The sequence below is a fragment of the Scyliorhinus canicula genome, chromosome 11 (genome assembly GCF_902713615.1).
Source record: "Scyliorhinus canicula chromosome 11, sScyCan1.1, whole genome shotgun sequence".
Lineage (NCBI taxonomy): Eukaryota > Metazoa > Chordata > Chondrichthyes > Carcharhiniformes > Scyliorhinidae > Scyliorhinus > Scyliorhinus canicula.
This window is the reverse complement of record NC_052156.1, coordinates 31,268,685-31,291,570: the sequence shown is the minus strand read 5'-3', so window position 1 is coordinate 31,291,570 and position 22,886 is coordinate 31,268,685. Positions and strand designations below refer to the sequence as shown.

At 42.9% G+C, this 22,886-nt stretch overlaps 1 protein-coding gene across 7 annotated transcripts in view; it reads left to right on the top strand.

Annotated features, from left to right (window-relative positions):
* Positions 1-22,886, top strand: part of iqsec1b (IQ motif and Sec7 domain ArfGEF 1b) — a 577,194-nt gene that overhangs the window by 473,078 nt on the left and 81,230 nt on the right. For 5 of the 7 annotated variants that reach the window (XM_038812711.1, XM_038812710.1, XM_038812715.1 and 2 more), the window contains one exon: positions 19,606-19,888. In XM_038812711.1, coding sequence (XP_038668639.1) covers positions 19,606-19,888 — 283 coding nt within the window. Of the gene's footprint in view, positions 1-4,755; positions 4,984-7,125; positions 7,471-19,605; positions 19,889-22,886 lie in introns of those variants that run through there. The other 2 variants (XM_038812712.1, XM_038812714.1) reach the window with 2 other exon arrangements.

The window sequence follows — 22,886 nt, the reverse complement described above, 5'->3', positions numbered from 1 at the left end:
TTTACTTCTGTACTCGCTGTAAGTTGTCCCCTGTGTTTGGAGGGATTTTTTGAGGCTTCGAAGGTCATCTTAATATGCCTGCACCTATGGTATCTGGATTTCCAAAAGACATTGAAAAAGGTGCAAGATAAAAGGTTACTGCACAAGATAAGACCATGTGGTGTTGGTGTATGTATTAGCCTGGATCGAGGATTAGCCAAGTAACAGTCAGAATACATGTGTCTTTTGCATGTCGGCAAACTGTAACTAGTAGCATGTGTCACACGGATTTACTTCTACTGCTTCCACTATTTACAATCTATATTAATGACTTGGATGAAGGGACTGACTTTATTGTAACCGCATTTGCTGATGGGACAAAGATGGGTAGGACAGCATGTTGTAAAGTAGATGCAAAGATTTTGATAATGGATATAGATAGGTTAAATGTGTGGGCAAAGAGTTGGCAGGTGGTGTATAATGTGGGAAAATGTTAACTCGTCCACTTTTGCAAGAAGATTAGAAAAGCACAATATTATTTCAATGGAGCGCGACCACAAAATGCTGCAGTGCAGGAGGATCTGGGTGTCCACGTAGATGAATCACAGAGAGGTCGCATGCAGGTACAGCAAGGAATTAGGAAGGCTGATGAAAGGTTTGCCTTCATTGCAAGGGGAGTACATAAGTAGGGAAGTCTTGCTATAACTGTACAGGGCATTGGTGAGACCTTAGCTGGAGTACAGGACATAAAATCCTTACAGTGCAGAAGGAGGCCATTTGGCCCATCGAGTCTGCACCAGCCCTCTGAAACCTACCTAGGCCCACTTACCCCACCCTATCTCTGTAACCCCATAACCTAATCTAACCTGCACATCTTTATACTGTGGGCGGAGGCTGCAGCACCCGGAGAAAACCCATGCAGACATGGGGAGAAAGTACAAACTCCACACAGCCATATGCAAGAGGGACTGAAAAAAGGAATAAACTCGAATGAAAAAGTGACCTGCGATATTCAGTGAACATTTTGCAACTAGATAAAATACTGGTGTAGATTTATAGATAAAATTATTATTTAATAAGCTGTCCTGCACACTTAGTTGAGTTTGCTGACTTTTCCTTTTGCTCCTTCTGAAATGATTCTTGATATACGGTGGCACAGTAGTTAGCACAGCTTCAGGGTCCCAGGTTCAATTCCTGCCTCGGGTGACTGTCTTGTGTGGAGTTTGCACTATTTCCCTCTGTCTCTGTGTGGGTTTCCTCCGGGTGCTCCGGTTTACTCCCACAGTCCAAAGATGTGCAGGTTAGGTGGGGTTATGGGGTTAGGGTGAAGACATGGGCTTGGGTAGGGTGCTCTTTCCAAGGGCCAGTGCAGACTTGATGAGCCAAATGACAATCTCTTGCACTGTGAATTTTATGATTCCTCTATCTTAGTCAAGGAAAAGTAAGTTCTGTATAGTTACGTTGACAATCTTACTTTTGAAATTTGCAACTCCCCACAGAATGATTTATTCCAATAATCATGCAAGGAGCTGATTTGACTATGCACAATCAGTTCTTTCTCTCGCCAGTGTCAGCTTTTAGTCCTCCAGAACAAAATCAAGCAACCTAGTGACAGTAGCTGAGTCCAAAGGAATAGCATTGTTATGTTGAGTGTGAATAACTAACATGTCAAATTGTTGTTTGTTGTCTTTGAATGCTTGCCCAGATCCCCGCTAGAAGAACAATTTAAACCTTGTCCAACTTCAGCAACCCAGTTTTGGCACCATAAATTACATCAAGGCACTCCTGTGAAAGCATTGTCTGAAATTCCAAAACATGGTGTCATCACTGTAGTTGGACTGATGAGAAAAGTCACATGTTTTTTTTTGACTCTCTTCACACCATGTAATTTTTCTCTTTAAGAATTCTTGTATCTTTATTAAAAATAAAAAAAAATTGCCTTTGCAGAATCTTGTACTGCTACTGCGGAGTAATTGACCAGAAAATTACATTGTCAAATGTGATAATTTACCACGATGTACACTTCACCCGTATATCAGATGTGTGAACTAATTCTTCGCAATACTGTGGGAGCCATTTTACACGGAGCTGCATAGAATTCTGCAGCACGTGATTAGATAACTTGGCCCAACAGATCTGTGCCGAATGCTGCACGCAAAACTCCTTCCATTCACCCTATCGACATATCCTTCTATTTGTTTCACCTTTATGTTCTTCTCTAGCGTCCCCTTACATGCATCTATGCTATTTGTCTCACCATCAATCAGTAAGCTCCACGCTGAGCAAAGTAGTTTCTCCTGGGTTTAATAGTGACTATCTTATATATTTATAGAATTTACAGTACAGAATGAGACCATTCGGCCCATCGAGTCTGCACCGGCGCTTACAAAGAACACCCTACTGAAGCCCACGTATCTACCCTAACCCCATAACCCAGTAACGTGCACTTAACATGTTTTAGACACTAAGGGCAATTTAGCATGGCCAATCCACCTAACCCGCACATCTTTGGACTGTGGGAGGAAACCAGAGCACCCGGAGGAAATCCACACTGACACTGGGAGAACGTGCAGTCTCCACACAGACAGTGACCCGGTGGGGAATTGAACCTGGGACCGTGGAGCTGTGAAGCAACTGTGCTAACCACTATGCTACCGAGCTGCCCAAACTTGTTATGGAGACTATAACTGGCTTCTGGTTTTGGTTTTGGATTCTCCCACAAGTAGAAATATCTTCCTATCATGTGATTTTTAAAGACCTTCGTCATATCACTTCACGGCGTTTTCTTTTCCAGAGAAAAGAACCCTAGCCTAATCTCTCTTTCTCTCTCTCTCTCTCTCTCTCTCGCGCACACACACACACTCTCTCTCTCTTTCTCTCTCTCTCTCTCTCGATAGTTGTACCCTCTTTCCTCTGGTGTCACTTTTGGACATTGTTTTTGCATTTTTTCCAAGTGCTTTATACATTTATTTTGTAGTGTGGCAACCAGAAACTTTTGAATCTGCCTGTTTCAGGTATTACCTGGAAACATCACAGTTAATGCCCATATTGTGATGGCAGACGCATTTTTCTATAAAACTGGTTCAGTTATAGTCTCCATAACAAGTTTAGAGTTGTGCTCTGACCAGGCCATTTATGTGAAGCCACTGCAAACCAGTTTGAGGACTGAAACGTGTCTTCAATTGTGTAATGAATATCTTTCATGGAAATTAGGTTAATGGATTGAGTTAGCTCGAAGCTGATGATGAAGGTTCAGAATCAAGGCAGTCTGATGATTTGGTAAGTTGAAACCTCTACCAGGCAGAGTATGAGGGAATTCCAGGGATCCCAGGATTCTTCCAAATCAACTTGGGCGATACTGTAAGCCAATAATTGATGGAGCCATCCTAGCTGAACAGACAGTTGAAAGCTTGCCAGAACTATACTGGTAAGCTGTGTAGCTTTAATAGTCCCCTTGTATACGAGGAGCCCCTAAGCAATAGCTCACTCAGTAAGTGGACTCCATATGCACTCCATAGCAACAAAAGCAGAAACTCTGCTTCCTCAAAAACAAGCAGAAACTCCACAGATCTATTTTCTCAAAAACAAGCAGATACTCCACTGATCTGCTTCCTAATTAGCATGGAGACTTAAACATGATGGCCTTTTGCTTGATTCAGACAGCAAGTTGACCCAGAAAACAAGATTTGATAGGCCTACAATTAGAGACGATTTTTGTTCTATATAATTTGGTTGTTCCTTTAAACAAAAATGCTGAACTGTGTTTTGTAGTTTGGAAATGTTTGGATTAGACTTGAGCAGTTGTGGATGCAATGCTCAAAATGATACTGAAGACTTATGAGACCTTAGTTTAAAAAGTGCACCAGCTTCATCAAATCAGAGAATGATGGAGCATAAAAAGAGACCATTCAGTCCATCGTGCCTGTAATGAAACCTAACCCATTAGGTGCAAAACCTTACAAAATGCTGTCGCAAAGTGAATTGGTTCAAAATGCATCACCAGCTGACTTGGAAATATATCACCGTTCCTTCACTGTCGCTGGATCAAAATCCTGGAACTCCCAAATAGCGCTGAGGGTGCACCTACACTAGATGGACTGCAGCAGTTCTTGAAGACCATCACCTTCTCAAGGGCAATTAGGAATGTGTACTACATGCTGGCTTGGCCAGCGACGTTCACATCCCATAAAGGAACATAAAAAATGCTATTATGCTGTAGAAACTTCACACGAGAGAAAGTGGTTTATTTAGTTTTGTCATGAAGGCAGTAACTCTTTGAGGAACTGTTCATAGCTTTTCTTTGTTACTTGTATGATTTCCCTTAAAATCAGTGGATTGAAGTTTGAATGCAGGAGAGTAAGCAATTTAAACCTTCAGAAATGTGATTACAAGTCCAGTTTGTGCATTCCTGAAAGAGTTAACAAACCTTGAGGATAAGGAGACCCACCTCCTTCAACTGCAGGCTGCCATAGTTGCACAAAGCTGATCGGTATCAATAAATTGGTAAAGACAGGCTCGAACATTTATCTGTCTGAAAACGTCTATTAATAGAGCTGCCTACACAACATCACATGGACCAACTCCCAGTTGTATTGCTGTTTGCACTGACAATCTGCATCAAATATGATTACAGCATTGCCTTCCAGTGGTAAATAGCTCCCTGGGAAAAGCTTTTAACAAATCAGGTTGATTAACTAGATCAATCAACCACTCCCAAACAGGCCAATCGCCTCCTCGCCATACACTGTTGAATTTCATTTTCTTCTGAAGCCAAAAGGATATTAGATACTGAGCTGCTCGAGTCTCCTGGGTTCTGTTGGAGCGCTCATGGTTTTGCCACATATGCACGTCACGCCCTCATTGTTTTACAATGCTTACCTGAACTGGAGTTTTGTTAACACATTGGACACCCCCTCCCCTTCCACTTACTGTTATAGCCATGTGGTGTTTACATTGTACATCTGAAAGAACCCAGTCTTTCCTGGAGCTTGAATTGGATAGTAGGTAAGCATGTATTCTATGTTATTTCATTATTGTAAATTAAACTGCACACCTAGGATTAGAATGATTAGCAAAACTTTTGTTTTTAATGTTAAACCTTTATTGAAAAAGTATTTGTAAGTAGATGCTTTATTGTTAAAAGGTATATGTAATTTTAATTATAGCTGGACAGTTCAATGCATTTTACAGCCACCTACAAGATGAGCACTGTTACCTTCTACTGCTAAGTCAGCAGTACAGTAATATCAATTGAAATATGATTGATTGCAGTTATCTTTCAAATATTTTTCTGCAGTATGGCAAATGGGTGGGAAACGCTCGACTGGATTGTTTTGTGCAAATAGTTTCCAACATGTCCGTACTTACTTTTTTGCAGTATATTTGACTGTATTGAAAACCCAGGTTATAATCTACAAGAAGTGAAATTAATTGGCACTTGGTAATGCAACACTGATCATGCATGCTTTGCAAGATACTTTTGTGCACCATTTCTGTACGCAGAACGATTCTTGAATGTCACGGAAAAATGCATCTTTCTAAATTGTCACGGCAAGTTGTATTGCGAATTTGTACTTGGGTTGATAAAGCACCATAAAATGAATTGTGGCTTCGAAAGACCTTTTCCGTCAAAGCTGAATGTGCATAAATTACATTTAGAGCACCTAGGGGATTTCTAAGCTAAAGCACTTTTCTGATTTGTGGCATATTAGATTTGCAGATTTTGTGAAGGAGCTTTCAAGTACACAATCAGTCAAAGACATTCTATAAATTCAATAATAGATGCTTCTGATTCATTCAGGAAAGCAGGATTATGTTCAGATATTGAGAAATATTTATCAGATTAAGGTTTTCAAATTATTTTCTGGGCTGAAGGAAACTGAATGATGTTTTGCTATTTGAGAGGTCACACTCCAGTGTTCGCTATTAATGGTCTACTTTCATCAGTTCAGCAATGAGACTGCTATGCAGGTTGATATATCTATGCAGACAGCAGCGCAGCAGTTAATATATGTAGTGGTTGCATCTTGCTCCTTGCCAGTAAAGAAGATTGTTTGCTTTATGATATGTGATTATTTTTGCTTCTTGTGGTCCTCAATGCTCGAGTGTAATTTGGTTTTATGAAGTCCATCTATTTGACTTTGTGCAGCTGTACAAGTATTTGTTTTAAACCATTTTAAAGCATTATTAGTACCACTTTTGTTTATTAGGCTTTTCACGGCTGTAGATCTGAATTTGCCTTGTTGGGTGCAATCTTCAGCAATCAGATCTGCTGGATTCTATGCACTTGGAGGAATGTAATCACATATTTCAATGAATTGCTTCAGGAACAGAGCTGCACTGAGTCCTTCAGTTCATTTCCAGGTTTTCCCTTCCATTTCCTCCACGTGTTTTTCCTTTGGGTTTGAATTTCACTTCTGATTATTTTCAACTGAATGACCATGCAGGATCATCCTCCTAATCACATGAACATTTATCTCTTGCAGAAGAGAAGTATGGCGCCTCGTGCTGTAATATAAACAGCCCACTCCCAGATTTTCGATTGTTAACCACTGCAGACAGGACTCAATAGTAATGCACACTTCATGTGAATGTCAAGAAGCAGGATATTGCAATGCATTTCTTAGAAATCTGTACGACAGAAATCATTTGGAATATAACACATCGGTACTCTACTGTTTGACGACTAAAGGAAAAATGGGGCTCGTGTTGCTCATTCAGTTAACACTACAGAGAAAATCTCGCAGGTTGGACTCTGTTGTGGAGCCCAATAGGCTCAGACTGATGTTTAGATGCAAAAGCAATCATAATTCAATAAGGATAATGTTGGCATTGGTGTATCAATATTCTCTCATCAAAAATATTTTTGAAATTCTGTGGATATTCTGACTATTTATACAATGGCAGCATTTTATACATTGGCAGCATTTACTCTGATTAAAATGCTAATACCGCAGAGGTTCCTTTTTTAAGCTACTATTATATCTATTCAGAAAGTAAAATGAATCAAGCAGAAAATGAAACCCATCATAAGGGAAACAGCAATGGAAATAGCAGGATGTGCTTGATTTCCTGTGAAGCATAAACATTAAAAAAAACTGGATTTTATCTGCAGGCTATGTCATCCTATGTCGCACTCCTTTCTGATTGGTGGTTCTGAACAGCTGAAGACTAGGGCTTGCAATGAAAGAAGCAGCAAGAAATAACATTAGAACACTTACTGTATTGTATTCACTTGTCTCAGCTGTGGAAAAGATCAATCCATTCGCAAATTGTTTAAGCGGCACTCTTACACTCATCTTTAACAAGATCCGAGGCAGGTTGGCATTTTTAAGTATCAGAATGGAGTCGAAAAGCTTTCCGTTTTGGCACAGTCTCAGACACTGATTCATCTGGCTTTTGGATTATCAAATGTTGTATCATTTGATAGTGAATCTAGGTGAACCAAGTGTTAATCTGCACCATGTTCAGTACGCTCCGCAGGTTCAGCAGGTGAGAATGGGTTTTATTAATACTGTTTTAGAAGTCAGAGCATTTCCTCATATTGCTCTGCTATGTGTTCCATTACTCCTGCTTTGGTTGCAGTGCATTGATGCATTAGAACAGAAACTTTGTTATACACTACTTATTTTCTGATATTAACATATTTACATTTTCAATTTTTCCCAATTATTTGTACAAGCTAGCTTGCGAATAGTTAAAAGCATTAGGGTTCATATTTTTCTGGAACAATGACATTTGACAGTCAGACCACGCTTCATTGCTTGGGAGACTGATCACAGTTGCCTTTTCATGATTGACGAATGCATTTTGTATAAATCTGGCAATTCTGCATAATTAGTCAAATGCAAAATGACCTTTAAGTATAGGCCATACACCACTGAAGGATTCATATACTTATTTATTCAATTTGAAACCATGACCCTAACTAAGTGTTGGTATGAGATTTGAACGATTAAACCCCTTGTTGAAAAGGGAATTGTGCAGTTTCATAGCATGTAAATGGACCAGCTTACAGAATCAAAAAGAAAAAGGAATGTTTTGCCTTTCGCATTTTCATCGTAACACCGTAGAATGTTTTACTGAAGGCACTATATAAATGGAAGTGGTTTGTTTATCCACCAGAAGTATTCTGGTAATGTGCAAGCGGATAAATGCATGCATCATCCAAGTGTAAAAGTGACTAGAAGGAACTGTGTTCTACGCTAAATTAGTTGACCACTGCAATGAAGGGAGTTGGTCGACTTCAGCTGACTGCAACATCATTGACAAATTGTTTCCTCCCTCATTCTGATGTCCCCACCTCTGTTGGCTTTCCCTGACCACGTCTGGTAAAACGTCCCATCTGTGGACAATAGCAGGGGAACAGGATTGACTTGGCTGTGATGCATAGTGATCGAGTATTTCAGACAGTTGTCGTTGAGGGATTGCATTGGTAAAGTACGGGGGGGCTGTTGTTACATGTAGAAAGCTAGTTCTGCAGAAATTGGCACATTCGAGAAAGTGAGGGGTGAAATTGGGGAGAGAAAACAAGTGTAAAACAGATTTATTCACTTTGGATCAGAATATAATCACAGAAAGATGGGGTTGTTTCTTCACTTCTTATTTGATTTGTTCTGGCATTGCTTGGGGACATTCATTCCAGCCATTGCTAATTGTGGAAGTCGACAGAGCAGTTATAGAACCTAAAATGCTATGTAGTTATATCATACCCAGATGTTTGGTGTATTGAGGAGTGTTTATCAGCATTTATATCCATGAATTAACTGTCACTGTAATATTCAAGTTGTGTAGATAAAGTTTTAAAATAAGGATAATGTGGGGAGAATTCAAATGAGGGAAAATTTATAAATCTAAGGGAAACGTTGGGACCACCAGAGCTATGCCGCGGTTTGAATAAAGATGATCAGAATGGCCAAAAAGTTGAACAGTATTTATGCATTATTGAATAAGATTGAATCAGTGAAGAGTAGTAAAATGGTGAAATTAAAGACACTTTATAGAAATACATGAAGGATTTATAACAAGATATGAAAACTAATGACACAAATCAAGATAAATGGTTTTGACCTAATAGCTATTTCAGAGACACGGTTGCATGGTGACCAAGGTTGGGAAATAAAAACAGACGAGGTTGGAAAAAGTCAGCAGGTCTGGCAGCATTTGTGGAGGGATAGAGAAACCGAGTTCATGTTTTAAGTCCATATGATGCTCCAGAGCATTGGGAAATAAATACTTTGGGGTACTTATTTTGAAAAGACAAGCAATAGAAAAGCAGGAGTGGGATAGCCCTGATAATGAAAGATGGCAGAAGGGCATAAAGATCTTGGCTGGGAAGAGGAAACTGTATGAGTGGAGATAAGATGTAACCAGTGGAAGGGAACTTGGTGGCAGTAGTTTATGGACTGCCCAATAAAACGCTGTACTGTTGAGTGGAGTATTAATCAATAAATAAGTAAAAAGGTAATTTTTAATATATAAAGTGAACTGTTGCTAGTGGTAGAAAGAGTGAGGACCAGAGGGCATGGATTTTAAGATGATTGGCAAAAGAAGCATTTTGATACAGCGAGTGATTGGGAACTGGAATGCACCACCTGTAAATTTGATAGAGGCAGAGTCAGTTGCAGATGAAATGAAATGAAAATGGAATGAAATGAAAATCGCTTATTGTCACAAGTAGGCTTCAATGAAGTTACTGTGAAAAGTCCCGAGTCGCCACATTCCGGCGCCTGTTCGGGGAGGCTGGTACGGGAATTGAACCATGCTGCTGGCCTGCCTTGATCTGCTTTAAAAACCAGCTCTTGATTTCAGAAGGAAATTAAATCATTATCTGAAAAGGGAAAACAATTGTAGGGCTTTGGGGGGGAAAGGGTAACTCTTGAATATTGAACTTGAATAAAGCCAATTACAAAGGTATTGGGGAACTGTTGGGTAAGGTAGATTGGGAAATTTGATTAAAAGCTATGATGGTAGAAGGCCAACATTCAGAGTAATATTCCATTATTCTCAATTGATCTGTTCCATTGAGAAATACCTCCATCGAAAAAGATCCATTTGTGGCTAACTGAAGATGCTAAGGACTGTAAAAGACAAGTCTCATAATATTTTCAAGAAGAGTGGTGTGTCTGTGATTGGGAGAGTTTCAGATGTCAGCAAAGAATAGCCAAAAGATTGATGCAAGAAGAAAATCGAATAAGAGAGTAAAATAGCTAGAAATATAAAAACAGATTGTAAGAGCTTCTAGAAGGATAAACTGGAAGAGAGTATCAAAAGTAAACATTGAGGCTGAGAGAGGCAAAGTTATAGCAGAGAAGAAAATTTTGCACCTGTCTTCACCATATAAGACATAAAAGCATACCAGAAGGAAGAGGGAACACTGCCTCTCAGCCCCTCGAGATTCTGGTGTAAGGGTGATGAATTTAAAATAACTTGAAAGAAAAAGTAATGAAAAAACAAATGGGTCTGAAAGTGACAGGTCTCCTGGATTTGATGACCGACACTGGTTAAAGAAATAATACCCCATGGATCAGGGGGAGGGGGAGGGGATGTTGAAAGTTGGATACAAAATTGGCTTGGTGGCAAGTGGGGTTCCGCAGGGCTGACTGAGATGACTCAGTCATCTCGCTTTGAAGTTGTGAAATTTTGTAACTCTCTACCCCTTAAGGGTGGTGTGCTTAGCCATTGATGATATTCAAGACTGAAATTGGTAGATTCCCGTGCTATATGGAAATCAAGGGATTTTGGGGTCAGGCAGGTTAGTAGAGTTGAAGTCCAGGATCAAACATGATATTAAATGGCAGAGCAGGCTTGCGGGGAAGTATGGACGATCCCTGCTCCTATTTCATATGTTCTTGTGTAATGATCCCGGTTTATTCTAGGATTTGAAATTCTCCAGACTCAAAATAATTTGTGTTTGGCAAGTAGACAGTCGTTGCCTCTTAATCATAAGGATGAGTCAGCAAATAGTTTGTTTATCTTTCTAAGTTTATTAAGTTGTGTAGTACTGATATTGTGCTATTTGCTACTTTTTATCTCGAGCAATCATGTTAACTGAGCAAACCAAAATTTTCTCAATGGAAAATTCTAGAGGATGGGTGGGAGTGGGATGGAGTTGGTCTTTGCCAGAACTGCAGAGTGGAGTCATAGCAAATCACCATTTTACACATATGCCCAATTTTCTTTTCCATTGATTTTCTTTCAAATGAGGGGATTGGGCATGGGGTGGGAGTCTCTGAATGAATGGGTTAGCAAAAATATCTTTTGGAATCATCGACTTAACCGGTTAGCCATTTATTAGAAAAGCTGGCATTTATTGCTCATCCACAATTGTCCTGAAAAAATAAATCCGGGCCACCTTAAACTGCTGCAAACAGTTTTGATTCAACAGTAGCTTAAGAGGACAAGTAGAAGACACAACTTTCATGTGGGACTGGAATCAAATAAGCAGTTAAACCAGGGTTCCTTCCCGAAGCACTGTGAGTTATAATTTTTACAGATATCAGGGCTTTATTTGTAGACTTTTTTTCATGCCATATTCAAGTTTTCAACTGCCAAGGTTGGATTTCAATTCTGGATTTACTAGTTTAGGGTGTCTATTGTTGTTCCAGTACCAAAACTACTGTACGGCCATACCCATGTGTTGGGAGAAGAAACTTTCCGTCTTATTGCATAAGAGTAAATTGTGAACAAATGTCCAGGATAGTTGGCCTGGACTCTTTTCTTGGCCAAAGCCACCGTACCCATGGACCAGCAGAGCAGACATTTACACCCCCCCCCCCCCCATTCACCAAAGTTGGGTTCTGAGGCGGGGGGGGGGGGGGGGGGGCGGAGGTGTGTGATGTGTAATGTTAAATGGATGGGATTCCCCTGAGAAGCTACATGCGATTTCAAGCTTAGGAGGACAGGGGCTTAAACTCCAACCATCAAGGCCCTTAATTGGCCTTTTTGAAGGCCCGATCCATCCCAGTCTCAATTTTTAAACTGGCGAGTGTAGTAAGGATGGGAAAGTGACACTTAAAGTTTGCCCCATCTCGGGTAGAGAGGGGGGTGGGTTGGGGCACCCTCTCACCCCCCCCCCCCCAAAGATGTTGGAGCTCTGAGCCCCCCCCCCCAACCCCCACTGCTAATCAATGCTCAACTGAGCATTGAGTGACAGAGGGAGTTAGAGAGTCAGCCGCTGTGCGTTAGGCACCAAATCTCGGGATAGTGATCGGCAATCACTCCCATCCTCAAATTTCTACCCCTGCTGTTTAATTATATTCTAGACTTTTTTAAAGATAGACCCACACTTCTATTGTACTGATACTTGTAAATCCAGTTTGCTTAAGAAGCGTAATTTTGTGGCAAACAAAATCAGGTGTGGATTTCTACCCTTATTTGGGCTTGGTAACACTGATTAATCTCCTCTACAAATATGAAGGGTTTTTTTTTACCTTTAAAAATATTGTTTGCTGTCTCTGCCTCTACCTCTTTTTCCACTTTTTATCCCTAAGCACCCACCCTACTACTTCCAAAGAACATTTAACAAAGACTGAGGTAATTGTAAGGCAGCTGATCCCATTGCTTGATGTGAAACGGGAAGCTTGTCTACTCTTTACTGAATAATTGATTTCTTACATTAAGTGACTAAATAAACCCATGGTTTATTCATTATCGAGTATTGAATGAAATGATTTGGGATTGTTATCAGGATATGACTTTAGATATAAGCCCTTGAACTGAATAGGATTAAAATGTATTGGGTGTTCGCTTCACATGTATTGCATAGAACACTTTGAATATATTAAGTACTCCTGACATAAATGTGGCATTTGTGACCTTCCCACAGATTTAATTTAAGATAAAATGGTGTATTTTCTTTCGCTGTACATTTGCACCATTGTAGTTGCACTTTCCATTCTCCTTCAGTGTTACAATATTCACTGCTGTAGAAAATATTTCTTTTGAGACTGGAGTAGTTGAAGCAAAAAGTTAAAATGTTTGTTTGAGTTCAACAGTTTGTCTTGCCAAGTGACTGATGTTCGCACCAGAACCAAACGAGAATTAAAAATCCAAACACATTCAAGCACCTCAACAAAGCATAAAAAAACAAAGTACGTACAGTTTGTTCAAACCCGCGACAACAATTCCTCAATCACGGACAGAAACGGCCTCCAACGCATGTAAAATTCCTTCTCCGACCACTTAAGAGTGAACTTTATCTTCTCCAGCCTAAGAAATTAATACAAATCTCACAAGCAAGCCCCAACCTCCAGTTCAGTAGTATCTGCCGCTGGGCAATCCGAGATGAAGGCCACGGAATGCTCCTGCAGTCCCAGCGCCTCCGGCACCCCAAAGGTGGCCACCATAGGGTCCGGCATTACCCTGACTCCCACAACCCCCAACAGACTCTCAAACACCGCCTCCCAAGAGCTACATGTTTCACCTGTCCCCTCCCACACCCTTTGCTCACATCTTCTACTCCTGGGAAGAACCCGCTCATCTAGGTCCAAGACATATGAACCCTATGTACCATCTTAGACTGTATAAGGCTCATTCTCACACAGGAGGAGGTTGAGTTGATTCGATGCATTTTCTCACTCCAGATTTCCCCATACCCATCACGATCCCCAATCTTCCTCCCACTTCAGCTTGATCCCGTCCACGAGGGCAAGCCCCTTTTCTTCCAACCATCCATAAATATCCCCAATCTTCCCTTTCCCCATTCACCTGGGACCAACAACGTCTCCAACAGTGTATAGTTCGGCAGCCAAGGAAATCAAAGCAGTTCCTTCCCCGCAAAATTCCACACCTGCCAATATCGAAACTCGCTCCCTGTCGACAATTCAAACCTATTTTGCATTTCCTCCTACCCCACAAACTTACCCTCAGCAAATGGGACCCATCCCTCTCTATTCCTTCCTACTGACACCTCCCATGCATCCCATCCATCCCCCTTGGTCCAAACCCATGGTTCCCACATATGCCCTAATTTAAAGTGCCTCCTTAACTGATTCCAGATCATAACTGAAGACTCTACCACTGAGCTGCTCGTATACGTCCCGAGGAAAAAGGCTACGGAGCAGTTTCCAGAGCTCTCAAACTCGTCTCCCTGCAAGATCCCCCCTCCAGCTGCACCCAGTTTGACTCCTCTCTCTCTCTCTCTCTCTCTTTCCCCCCCCCCCCCCCCCCCCCCCAAACACCTCCACCACCACCATCGTCTCATCTCACCGTTTGCCACCCAATAATAATGCAGCAGATTAGGGAGCACTAGTCTCTCCTCTCGCCACTGCCTTTTCAATAGGCCCCTACTAGCCCTCGGTATCTTGGCTGCCCAAACAAACGCCGAGATCAGTTTGTCCATCTTTGGAACAAAGGCTTTGGGAGTGATTTAAACAAAAAAAAGAATCTTGACAAAACATTCATCTTTACCAACTGTACCTTCCCTGCCAATCTCAAATGCAGGGTGTCCCATCTTTTGAAATCACCCCCCCCCCCCCCCCCCAACCCTCTGTCAGACCCATCAAGTTCCAAGTATGCATGTTAGCCCAGTCATGTGCCACCTGAATCCCTCGATACCAAAATCTAACCCGAGCCATCTTAAAACGGCAGGGCCCCCAAATTCGCACTCAGCCCCACAGCATTCACGGGGAAGATCTCACTTTTCCCAACATTCAATTTATACCTGGAAAAAGACACAAATTTCCCCAATAAGTCCAAAGATGTGCAAGTTAGGTGGATTCGCCACGCTAAATTGCCCTGAGTGCCCAGAAAGATTAGGTGGGGTTACTGGGTTACGGGGGTGGGATGGAGGTGTGGGGTGTTCTTTCCAAGGGTCGGTGCAGACTCGATGGGCCGAATGGCCTCCTGCACTGTAAACCCTATGTCTATATGTCCATAATACTCCCCATACTTTCCAGTGGATTCGCCACACACAACAATAAATCATCAGCGTATAAAGACACCCTGTGCTCTCTACCCTCTCTTACAATGCCACACATTCAAAGATCAGAGCGCAATTGCCAAAGGCTCAATCGCCAACACGAACAACAATGGTGATGACCGGCATCCCAGCTTGTCCCCTCATACAGCCCAAAAGAACCCAAATTTGGCTTGTTCATTCTCTCACTTGCCACAGGGAATGCGACGCTTACAATAACCAAACCCAGGCCACGAACTTTGCCCCAAACCCAAACCTTCCAAGGACCTCTAACAAGTACCACCACTCTACCCAGTCAAACCAAACAAGAATATTTAAGATACAATGATACTGAGCTTGGATATTGTGATTGGAATCAGTTCCCAAACTGTGGTGAGTGATGGTCATTAGAGGGTCAATGGAGGGAAGAAAACCTCAGTGAATGCAATACCACTTAGTTCAGCACACACTGCAAAATCTCAGTGTAAAATAGGAGGTAGAAAAATAATATTTTTTGTAATCGTGTAAATAACTGTGACAAAATTTGTAGTTAAGACCCAAGAATCTTGAGCATGTTTTGTAAAGTCGAGGTAAGTAGTATGTTTGAAGCTCGTTTTTTTTTGTAGTTTGCACACAAGAGTGGTAAACATCAGAAACTCTCCTCCAGGTTCTGGGCTATCCATGAGCAAAGCCACCGGGAGGTCATTTTAAATTCCAATTCTGCAATGATTGCACAAGGCACTTACTTTCCAGCTTATTTTTTTTCTGCTTAGAATAGTATGGGCTTTACTGCTGCTTAACTGTTTTATCAATTGGCACAAACTCTTCAAGGGCATTGAATTGTGAATTTTTGCTTGGTCTGGAATTAAAAACCTGTTGCTTTTATTTTATTTGTAATTAGTGTTTCTGCTGGAGATCCTACCAAATAATAGTCTTGTTGAGTAAGGATGTAAAAGCACACTCGTTATTATTCCTGCAGTTCTTAATTTTGCTCCAACTTTGAAGCTGCCATTAGCCGGTTGAAATATGAAAAGTTGTAAAATGCACTTTGGGAACCATTTATCAAAGTACTTTTCCGCTACATGTTCCGTTTTTTTTCTGTAGAACGATTCAGAAAACATATATGCTTTAACAATGTAACGTTGGTTTACGGGGCTGTTTTGGAGGAGAAGGTGCCGCTAGAAGGGATCAAGGCAAAGTGGGAGGAAGAGTTGGGCAAGGGTATGGAGGAGGGGTTCCGGTGTGAGCTGCTCAGGAGGGTTAATGCCTCCACCTCGTGTGCGAAGTTGTTGCTGATACAGCTGAAGGTGGTGTATAGAGCGCACCTTAAGGGTGAGGTTGAGCCGGCTCTTTGAGAGAGTAGAAGATGTGAGTGAACGTTGCGGGGGAGGCCCCGCAAACCACGTTCATATGTTTTGGTCCTGTCTAAGATGGAGGATTACTGTAGGGACGTGTTTAGTCTAAAGTGGTTCTCACTGGAATGACGGAGGTTGAGGGACAGAGGTTGGCCCCCTGCTTACCTTCATTTCTGGGAACTCCCACCCTGTTGATAGAGGTCTACAAAATTATGACGGGCATATACAGGGTGGATAGTTAGAGACTTTTTCCCAGGGTAGAGGGGTCAGTTACTAGGGGGCATAGGTTTAAGCTGCGAGGGGCATGGTTTAGATGGGATGTACGAGTCAAGTTTTTTTACACAGAGGGTAGTGGATGCCTGGAACTCGCTGTCGGAGGAGGTGGTGGAAGCCGGGACGATAGTGACGTTTAAGGGGCATCTTGACAAATACACGAATAGGATGGGAATAGAGGGATATGGACCCCAGAAGTGTAGAAGATTTTAGTTTAGACGGGCAACATGGTCGGCGCAGGCTTGGAGGGCCAAAGAGCCTGTTCCTGTGTTGTACCATTCTTTGTTCTTTGGTGCACGTGAAACTGGACCCGGGCCCTCGGGAGGTCATATTTGGGGTGTCAGACCAGCCGGGGTTGGAAATGGGCACGGAGACAGATGTTGTAGCCATCGCCTCGTTGAACGCCCGAAGGTGGATCCTGTTAGGGTGGAGATCAACCTCTCCACCCTGTGCCCTGGCGTGGTGGGGGGGCCTGCTGGAATTCTTAATGCTTGAAAGGGTCAAATTTGAACTGAGGTGAAGGATGGACGGGTTCCACAATTCATGGGCGTTAGTCATTATACACTTTCCAGAATTGGATCACATCGAACATTAGGGGGTTGGGGGCTAGGAGTGTTGTGGGGAGGGGGACTGTATGTGTTAATGGTGACTATGGGTGATTCCTGATTCCTTTTTGTCATTTGTTTATGTTAACATGCGGGCCAATGCCTGTGGTTTGGTGGGAGGATGGGATTGTTGTTCTTGATATGAGGATTGACATTACATTCGTTACTGATTATTGTTTATTGTTGGGTGTAAATTTGGGAGAAAATGTGAAAACGGAGGAGAATTTAAAAAAAAAAAAAATTTTTTTTTAAGTGTAACGTTGAAATCAGAGGTTGGTCCCCTGCTTACCTTCATTTCTGGGAACCCCCATCCCATAGAATGCAAATGTACAAGCCACACAAATATACCAATTTATCACTGTTTTAGTGCAAGTCTGAAAGTCTGGCTATCAGCAGCCCCCCTCCCCACCCACCCACGTTCTCCTCCCCCTATCACCTCACTGTCTCCGCTCACACTTTCAAATTCTCTCAATCTCCCTAACCTTGCTTGACTGTGTTCTTCAAGGCAGTCTCCTGCCTCACTTGTCAGCTCCCCATGCTTAATAGAGCTTGATTCAGCTCCTTGCTATTGCTGGCTGGCCTGCCCTCGGTCCTGGCTGCCTAGAGTCGTACCTTGCCTGATCCCATAACTGCTCGGCGGTTGCTGACCAACTGGCTCACTTAGGCTGGTGACCTCTGCCTCGCGTCTTGCCTCGTCTGCCTGGCATGACCACCTCATCCCTGGGTTCAGAGACCTGCTGGCTGCATCTTTTTCCACAAAAGGGGGGGATTCTCCCAGCCCTGCACCGGGCCAGAGAATCCCCGTGAACGGGCCACGCCGCCCCGATGCCAGCATGCGATTCTCCACAGTGCAGAGAATTGGCGCCGGCGTGGTTGGCACGGCGCCGGTCCGCCGATTCTCCGGCCCGAAAGGGCTGAGCGGCCATAGGAAAGGAGCCGAGTCCTGCCGGCGCCGTTCTAACCTGCTCTGGGCCTGCGGGACCTCGGCGTGTAAGGGTCGGGTGGCGGCCTGTGGGGGTGGGGGGAGGTCTGACCTTGGGATGGGACTCCGATGTAGCGTGGGCCGCGATCAGAACCCACCAATCGGCGGGCCAGCCTCTGAGATTGGGTGCCTCCTTTCCTACGCGCTGGCCCCTGTAGCCCTACGCCATGTTGCGTCGGGGCCGGCGCGTTAAAGGAGGCCACTGCGCTCAAGCACGTTGGCACCGGCGCCACTGCGCATTTCCTCATTGGTGCCGGCGCAGCTGCGCATGCGCAGATCCCACAGTGCCCAGTTCGCGCCGGGATCCGTAGCTGGAGCGGCACAAACCGCTCCAGCGCCGTGCTGGCCTTCTATCGGGGCCAGAATTAGATGTGGGAGCGGCCCGTTCACGCCATCGTAAAATGCGATGGCGTTTATGATGGCGTAGACACTCTGCTGTGGGATTGGAGAATCCCACCCAGGATCTTCTGCTTATGTCCCTCATCCTCCTCGCCTAGTTGCCTCGCGCTCCTCAACGTTCGGGCCAGGCTGTTTTCTTGCTCTCAGGGGACTCGACCAATCAGTGTCTGACGCGCTCTGCATTGCCTGCAGATGTAGAATTATCAGGCTCTGATTGGCGCCCACAGACAGCAGCCAGTGTGGACCCCCGCCCCCCTCCTTCCCCCACTGGTCGAGACCCTGAGCCTAGGTATGGTATGTTTCATTGTAAATCCACCTTTGGTTGGCATAGAATGATTTTTATCCGACTCATTTTAAAAAAAATTCAGCTTCCTTTTTCTAAATTTGTTTAAGATGCATTCTATCCGCAAATATATTCATTTTATTGAGACAAACCCGAATTGTCTCTGATATCTTGTTGAAATGTATCCTGGAAGCCTTTGTGCATACCATAAACGATAATTGCTTTGCCATTGCTCCAAAGGTCAGGAAAGTAATGGTAGAAATGTACTTGCAGGGTGAGATCAGCACTGAAAGATCAGCACTATCTGCTGATTTCACAGGATTGTTTCAGTTGTCAAAAAGAGGCATACAATCAATTATTGTTATCTTTAACTGACCCTTTGAAGGATACTGGGGAAGAATGCCGCACATGTGGAGGTTGTGTGTATTTTTCAACTTGTTTGTTGATTCGTGCGTTGATGAGAAGAAAATGTTGGATGACCATGGAAGGCAACAATGTAGCTAGTTTTAAACTTTGCTTTCAGCAGGAGGATCACCAGTTTGGTTGAGGCTGAGTGAATTTAGGTATTCGACCAGAACTATCCAGCTGAAAGGGCTTCCCTGATCCCTTTGGAGTATTTGAACATTCTGTGGTTTTACGAGCCAATGTGTACTTTGAACGATTTTATTATCAGAAAACCACAAGACTGACGCACGTGATCATTTGTATCAACTGTCTTTCGATACATCCAGAGTTTACTTTAGTATGTATCACTGACTGAAATCTTTAGATCTGTGAATAGGTACAAAAAAATTCTGTCCTTTGCTGATTGGAATTGTTTTCCTTCCTTTTAGTGTGGAGGGTGATGCCCCAGGAAGTGAGACTGGCACCTCTCTCGACAGCCCATCAAGCTTTAGCCAGGGGCCAATAACTCATAGCGCTGCTGCCAGCCCTGATCAGTTTGATGGTTCATCTCTGGTATCATTTTCTGCCTCACCTGGTCAGCAGCGGCCTAGGCGGCCTAAGCTTCAACATTCCACCTCCATACTACGAAAGCAAGCTGAGGAAGACGCAATCAAGCGCTCCAGATCACTGTCAGAAAGCTATGAGCTCTCCTCAGATCTGCAGGATAAACAGGTAATGAGCATGCAAACCTACTGTTGCTTTTATTTTGGTCTATATGCCAATGCGTAAGGCAAATGAATGAATTATGAATTGCACAGAACAAAGTAGTACTTCATTGCCCGAGTGAGGGTACAGGACCTGTTCATGAAAGGTTCGACGAGATACAACTTTCAAACAACATTCCTCTTCATCTCTTTAAAACAATTTTGTTTGGATTGCACTTCTGAGTTAACTGGCTAACTTGAAATATTTCTTGCGGAATGATGACAACCCCTCCACAATTCTCTTCAGTCCATTCACTTGCAAACAAGGCCTTTGCCATTCACAACCTGAATTCAGACACATGCTTGGACATCCTGGCGCTGATGAAAATATATATTCCCTTTACTGTAGAAGGAGTGATCTAATTGAGGTTTTTCTCTAATTAAAGGATTTGATGGGGCAGGTAGAGAGGAAAGTATTTTCTGTGGTGGGTAAGTCCAGAACAATTAGGGTGATGTAAGGAAGCACTTCTTCACAAAAGAAATATTAAAAATCTGAAGCTCTTCACCAAAAAGCTATTGAGACTAGGTCAGTTGAAAATTTTAAATTGAAAATATTAAGTTAAGAGTATTAAGGTTGGCAGGCACGAAGGCGCAGTGGTTAGCTCTGCTGCCTCGCGGTACTGAGGACCCGAGTTCAATCCCGGGCCTGGGCCACTGTCCGTGTGGAGTTTGCACATTCTCTCCGTGTCTGCGTGGGTCTCACCCCCACATCCCAAAGATGTGCAGAGTAAGTGGATTGGCTACACCAAATTGCCCCTTGAAAAAATCTTTTTAAAAATAGTATTAAGGGAAATTAAATCACAGACACAGCCTTGCGGCTGAATGGTCCGCATCTGTTCCGATGTTCCCATTGACTTACCAAATAGTATATTTACCGCTTGCTAAAATTTCTCCAGATGTTATTTTCTAACCTCTGTCCAGCACAAACCTCTGATGAGTAATGTAGCTATTATTACCAAATATTATACCTACCTGATCTTATCCCTCTACACTTCAAGTGTGATTTTCTCATATAAGCATCTCACCTTCGTGTTTCCCTCTTGCCTCCCCTTTAAAATCTTTGTTCCCTATTAGTTTCCCAAATACCCACTCCACTTTTTTCATAAGATATCATTTCTCCTTTCCAGGAAGTCTTCATTTAATGTTATGGTCGCATTCCTGAAAATCACAACTTCGAATGACACAACTTTAAATACAGTAAGAAGTCTTACAACGCCAGGTTAAAGTCCAACAGGATTGTTTCAAACACTAGCTTTTGGAGCACTGCTCCTTCCTCAGGTGAGGAAGGAGCAGTCCGAAAGCTAGTGTTTGAAACAAACCTGTTGGACTTTAACCTGGTGTTGTAAAACTTCTTACTGTGCTCACCCCAGTCCAACGCCGGCATCTCCACATCACAACTTTAAATAAATCATGGGTTCCTTTAGAAATTAATGCCAGGGTATGGTTTTGGATTGCGCAGACAAGTTGAAATAGTGGATTGTATATGTGCAACACTGTGTATTCCCAGCTGGAATAACATGCAAAATAAATTAAATCACTGATTGTAACTGAATGAATTAAAATTCGCTCAACCACCCCAACAAGTCTTGTGTAGCACAATTTGTGTCTCTCCCACAACACTCCTGAAACTCAGCTTAACGTTTTGCCTGTTTTCCTTTCCCATTCTGTCTCTCCTTTTCCTGTGTGTGTCTCTCTCTCTCTCTCTCTCTCTCTCTCAGCCAGCAGCTTCTTGTCTTGTTCCCTCTCTCCCTGTGGCCTTTAGCCTAAATTGCATTAGAAGAAGCTGAAATGATGGTGTAAATTGAAAAAAGAGCCCCAAGCATAAACAATGAGAAAACAAAACAACTTTGAGTGGGGCAACTTGACGCGAAACTTGCTGCACGCCCTTTGCCTCTGTACTCCGATGATTTATCTGCAGAGATTTCAAATCACCTCAGTATTTCCATTGTTTTGACTCACTGATGTTTTCCCATAACCTTGCCCTCTCTACTATCTCGCCGACCTATATATTGACAGCCATTTTCTCAAAATTGCCACCTCTTGTGCTTTCTCTACTTGAATACACTTCATTGTAGATAAAACCATTGTAGATGATCCATTCGGTCCATTGAGTCTGCACTGACTGGCTGAAAGAGTATCCAACCCAGGCCCATTTTGCCGCCCTGTCCTGTAACCCATAACCCCAACTAACCTGCACATGTTTGGATGTGGGAGGAAACTGGAGCACCCGGAGGAAATACACGCAGACACGGGGAGAATGAGCAGACTCCACATAGACAGTTACCCAAGGCCAGAATTGAACCCTTGCCCCTGGCACTGTGCTAACCACTGCCCATCGTACCATTGTTTGTAAAAATGTTTTGCAATTCTTTTATTTTACATATTTTTATTGAAAATCTTTCATGATAAACAAACAATATGAAACAGTTTTTGGAACAAGATACAATGTAAAAAGGACACCATAAACAATCAAGAACCCCAATTAACTTAACCCCCCAATATTAAACCAAACCCTTTAACAACTGATGGTGATTAACTCTTTGGGGGGGAAAAAAGGAAATGAATGGCCACCATCTTGGGTAGAACCCTTCTACCGACCCCCTAATGATGTACTTGACCTTCTCCAAATATAAACACGGCATGAGATCACCAAGCTAAGCCGAGGCAAAGGGCGGCGCAGAAGATTCCATCCAAGCAGAACTCCTCTCCGGGCTACTAGGACATCTGCCTTCACCCTCGCCTGCAGCACCGGCAAGTCTGATACCCCAAAAATTGCCACCAGCAGACATGGCTCCAGATTGACATTAAGGAGCTCTGACATGGTGCTAAAGAAAGAGATCCAGAAGCTCACTAACTTTGGAAAAGACCAGAATATGAGTGGATTAGCCAGCCCCTGAGAATAATCCTCACACCTATCCTCCACTCCAGAGAAAAAAACGCTCATCCTCATCTTTGTCAAATGAGCC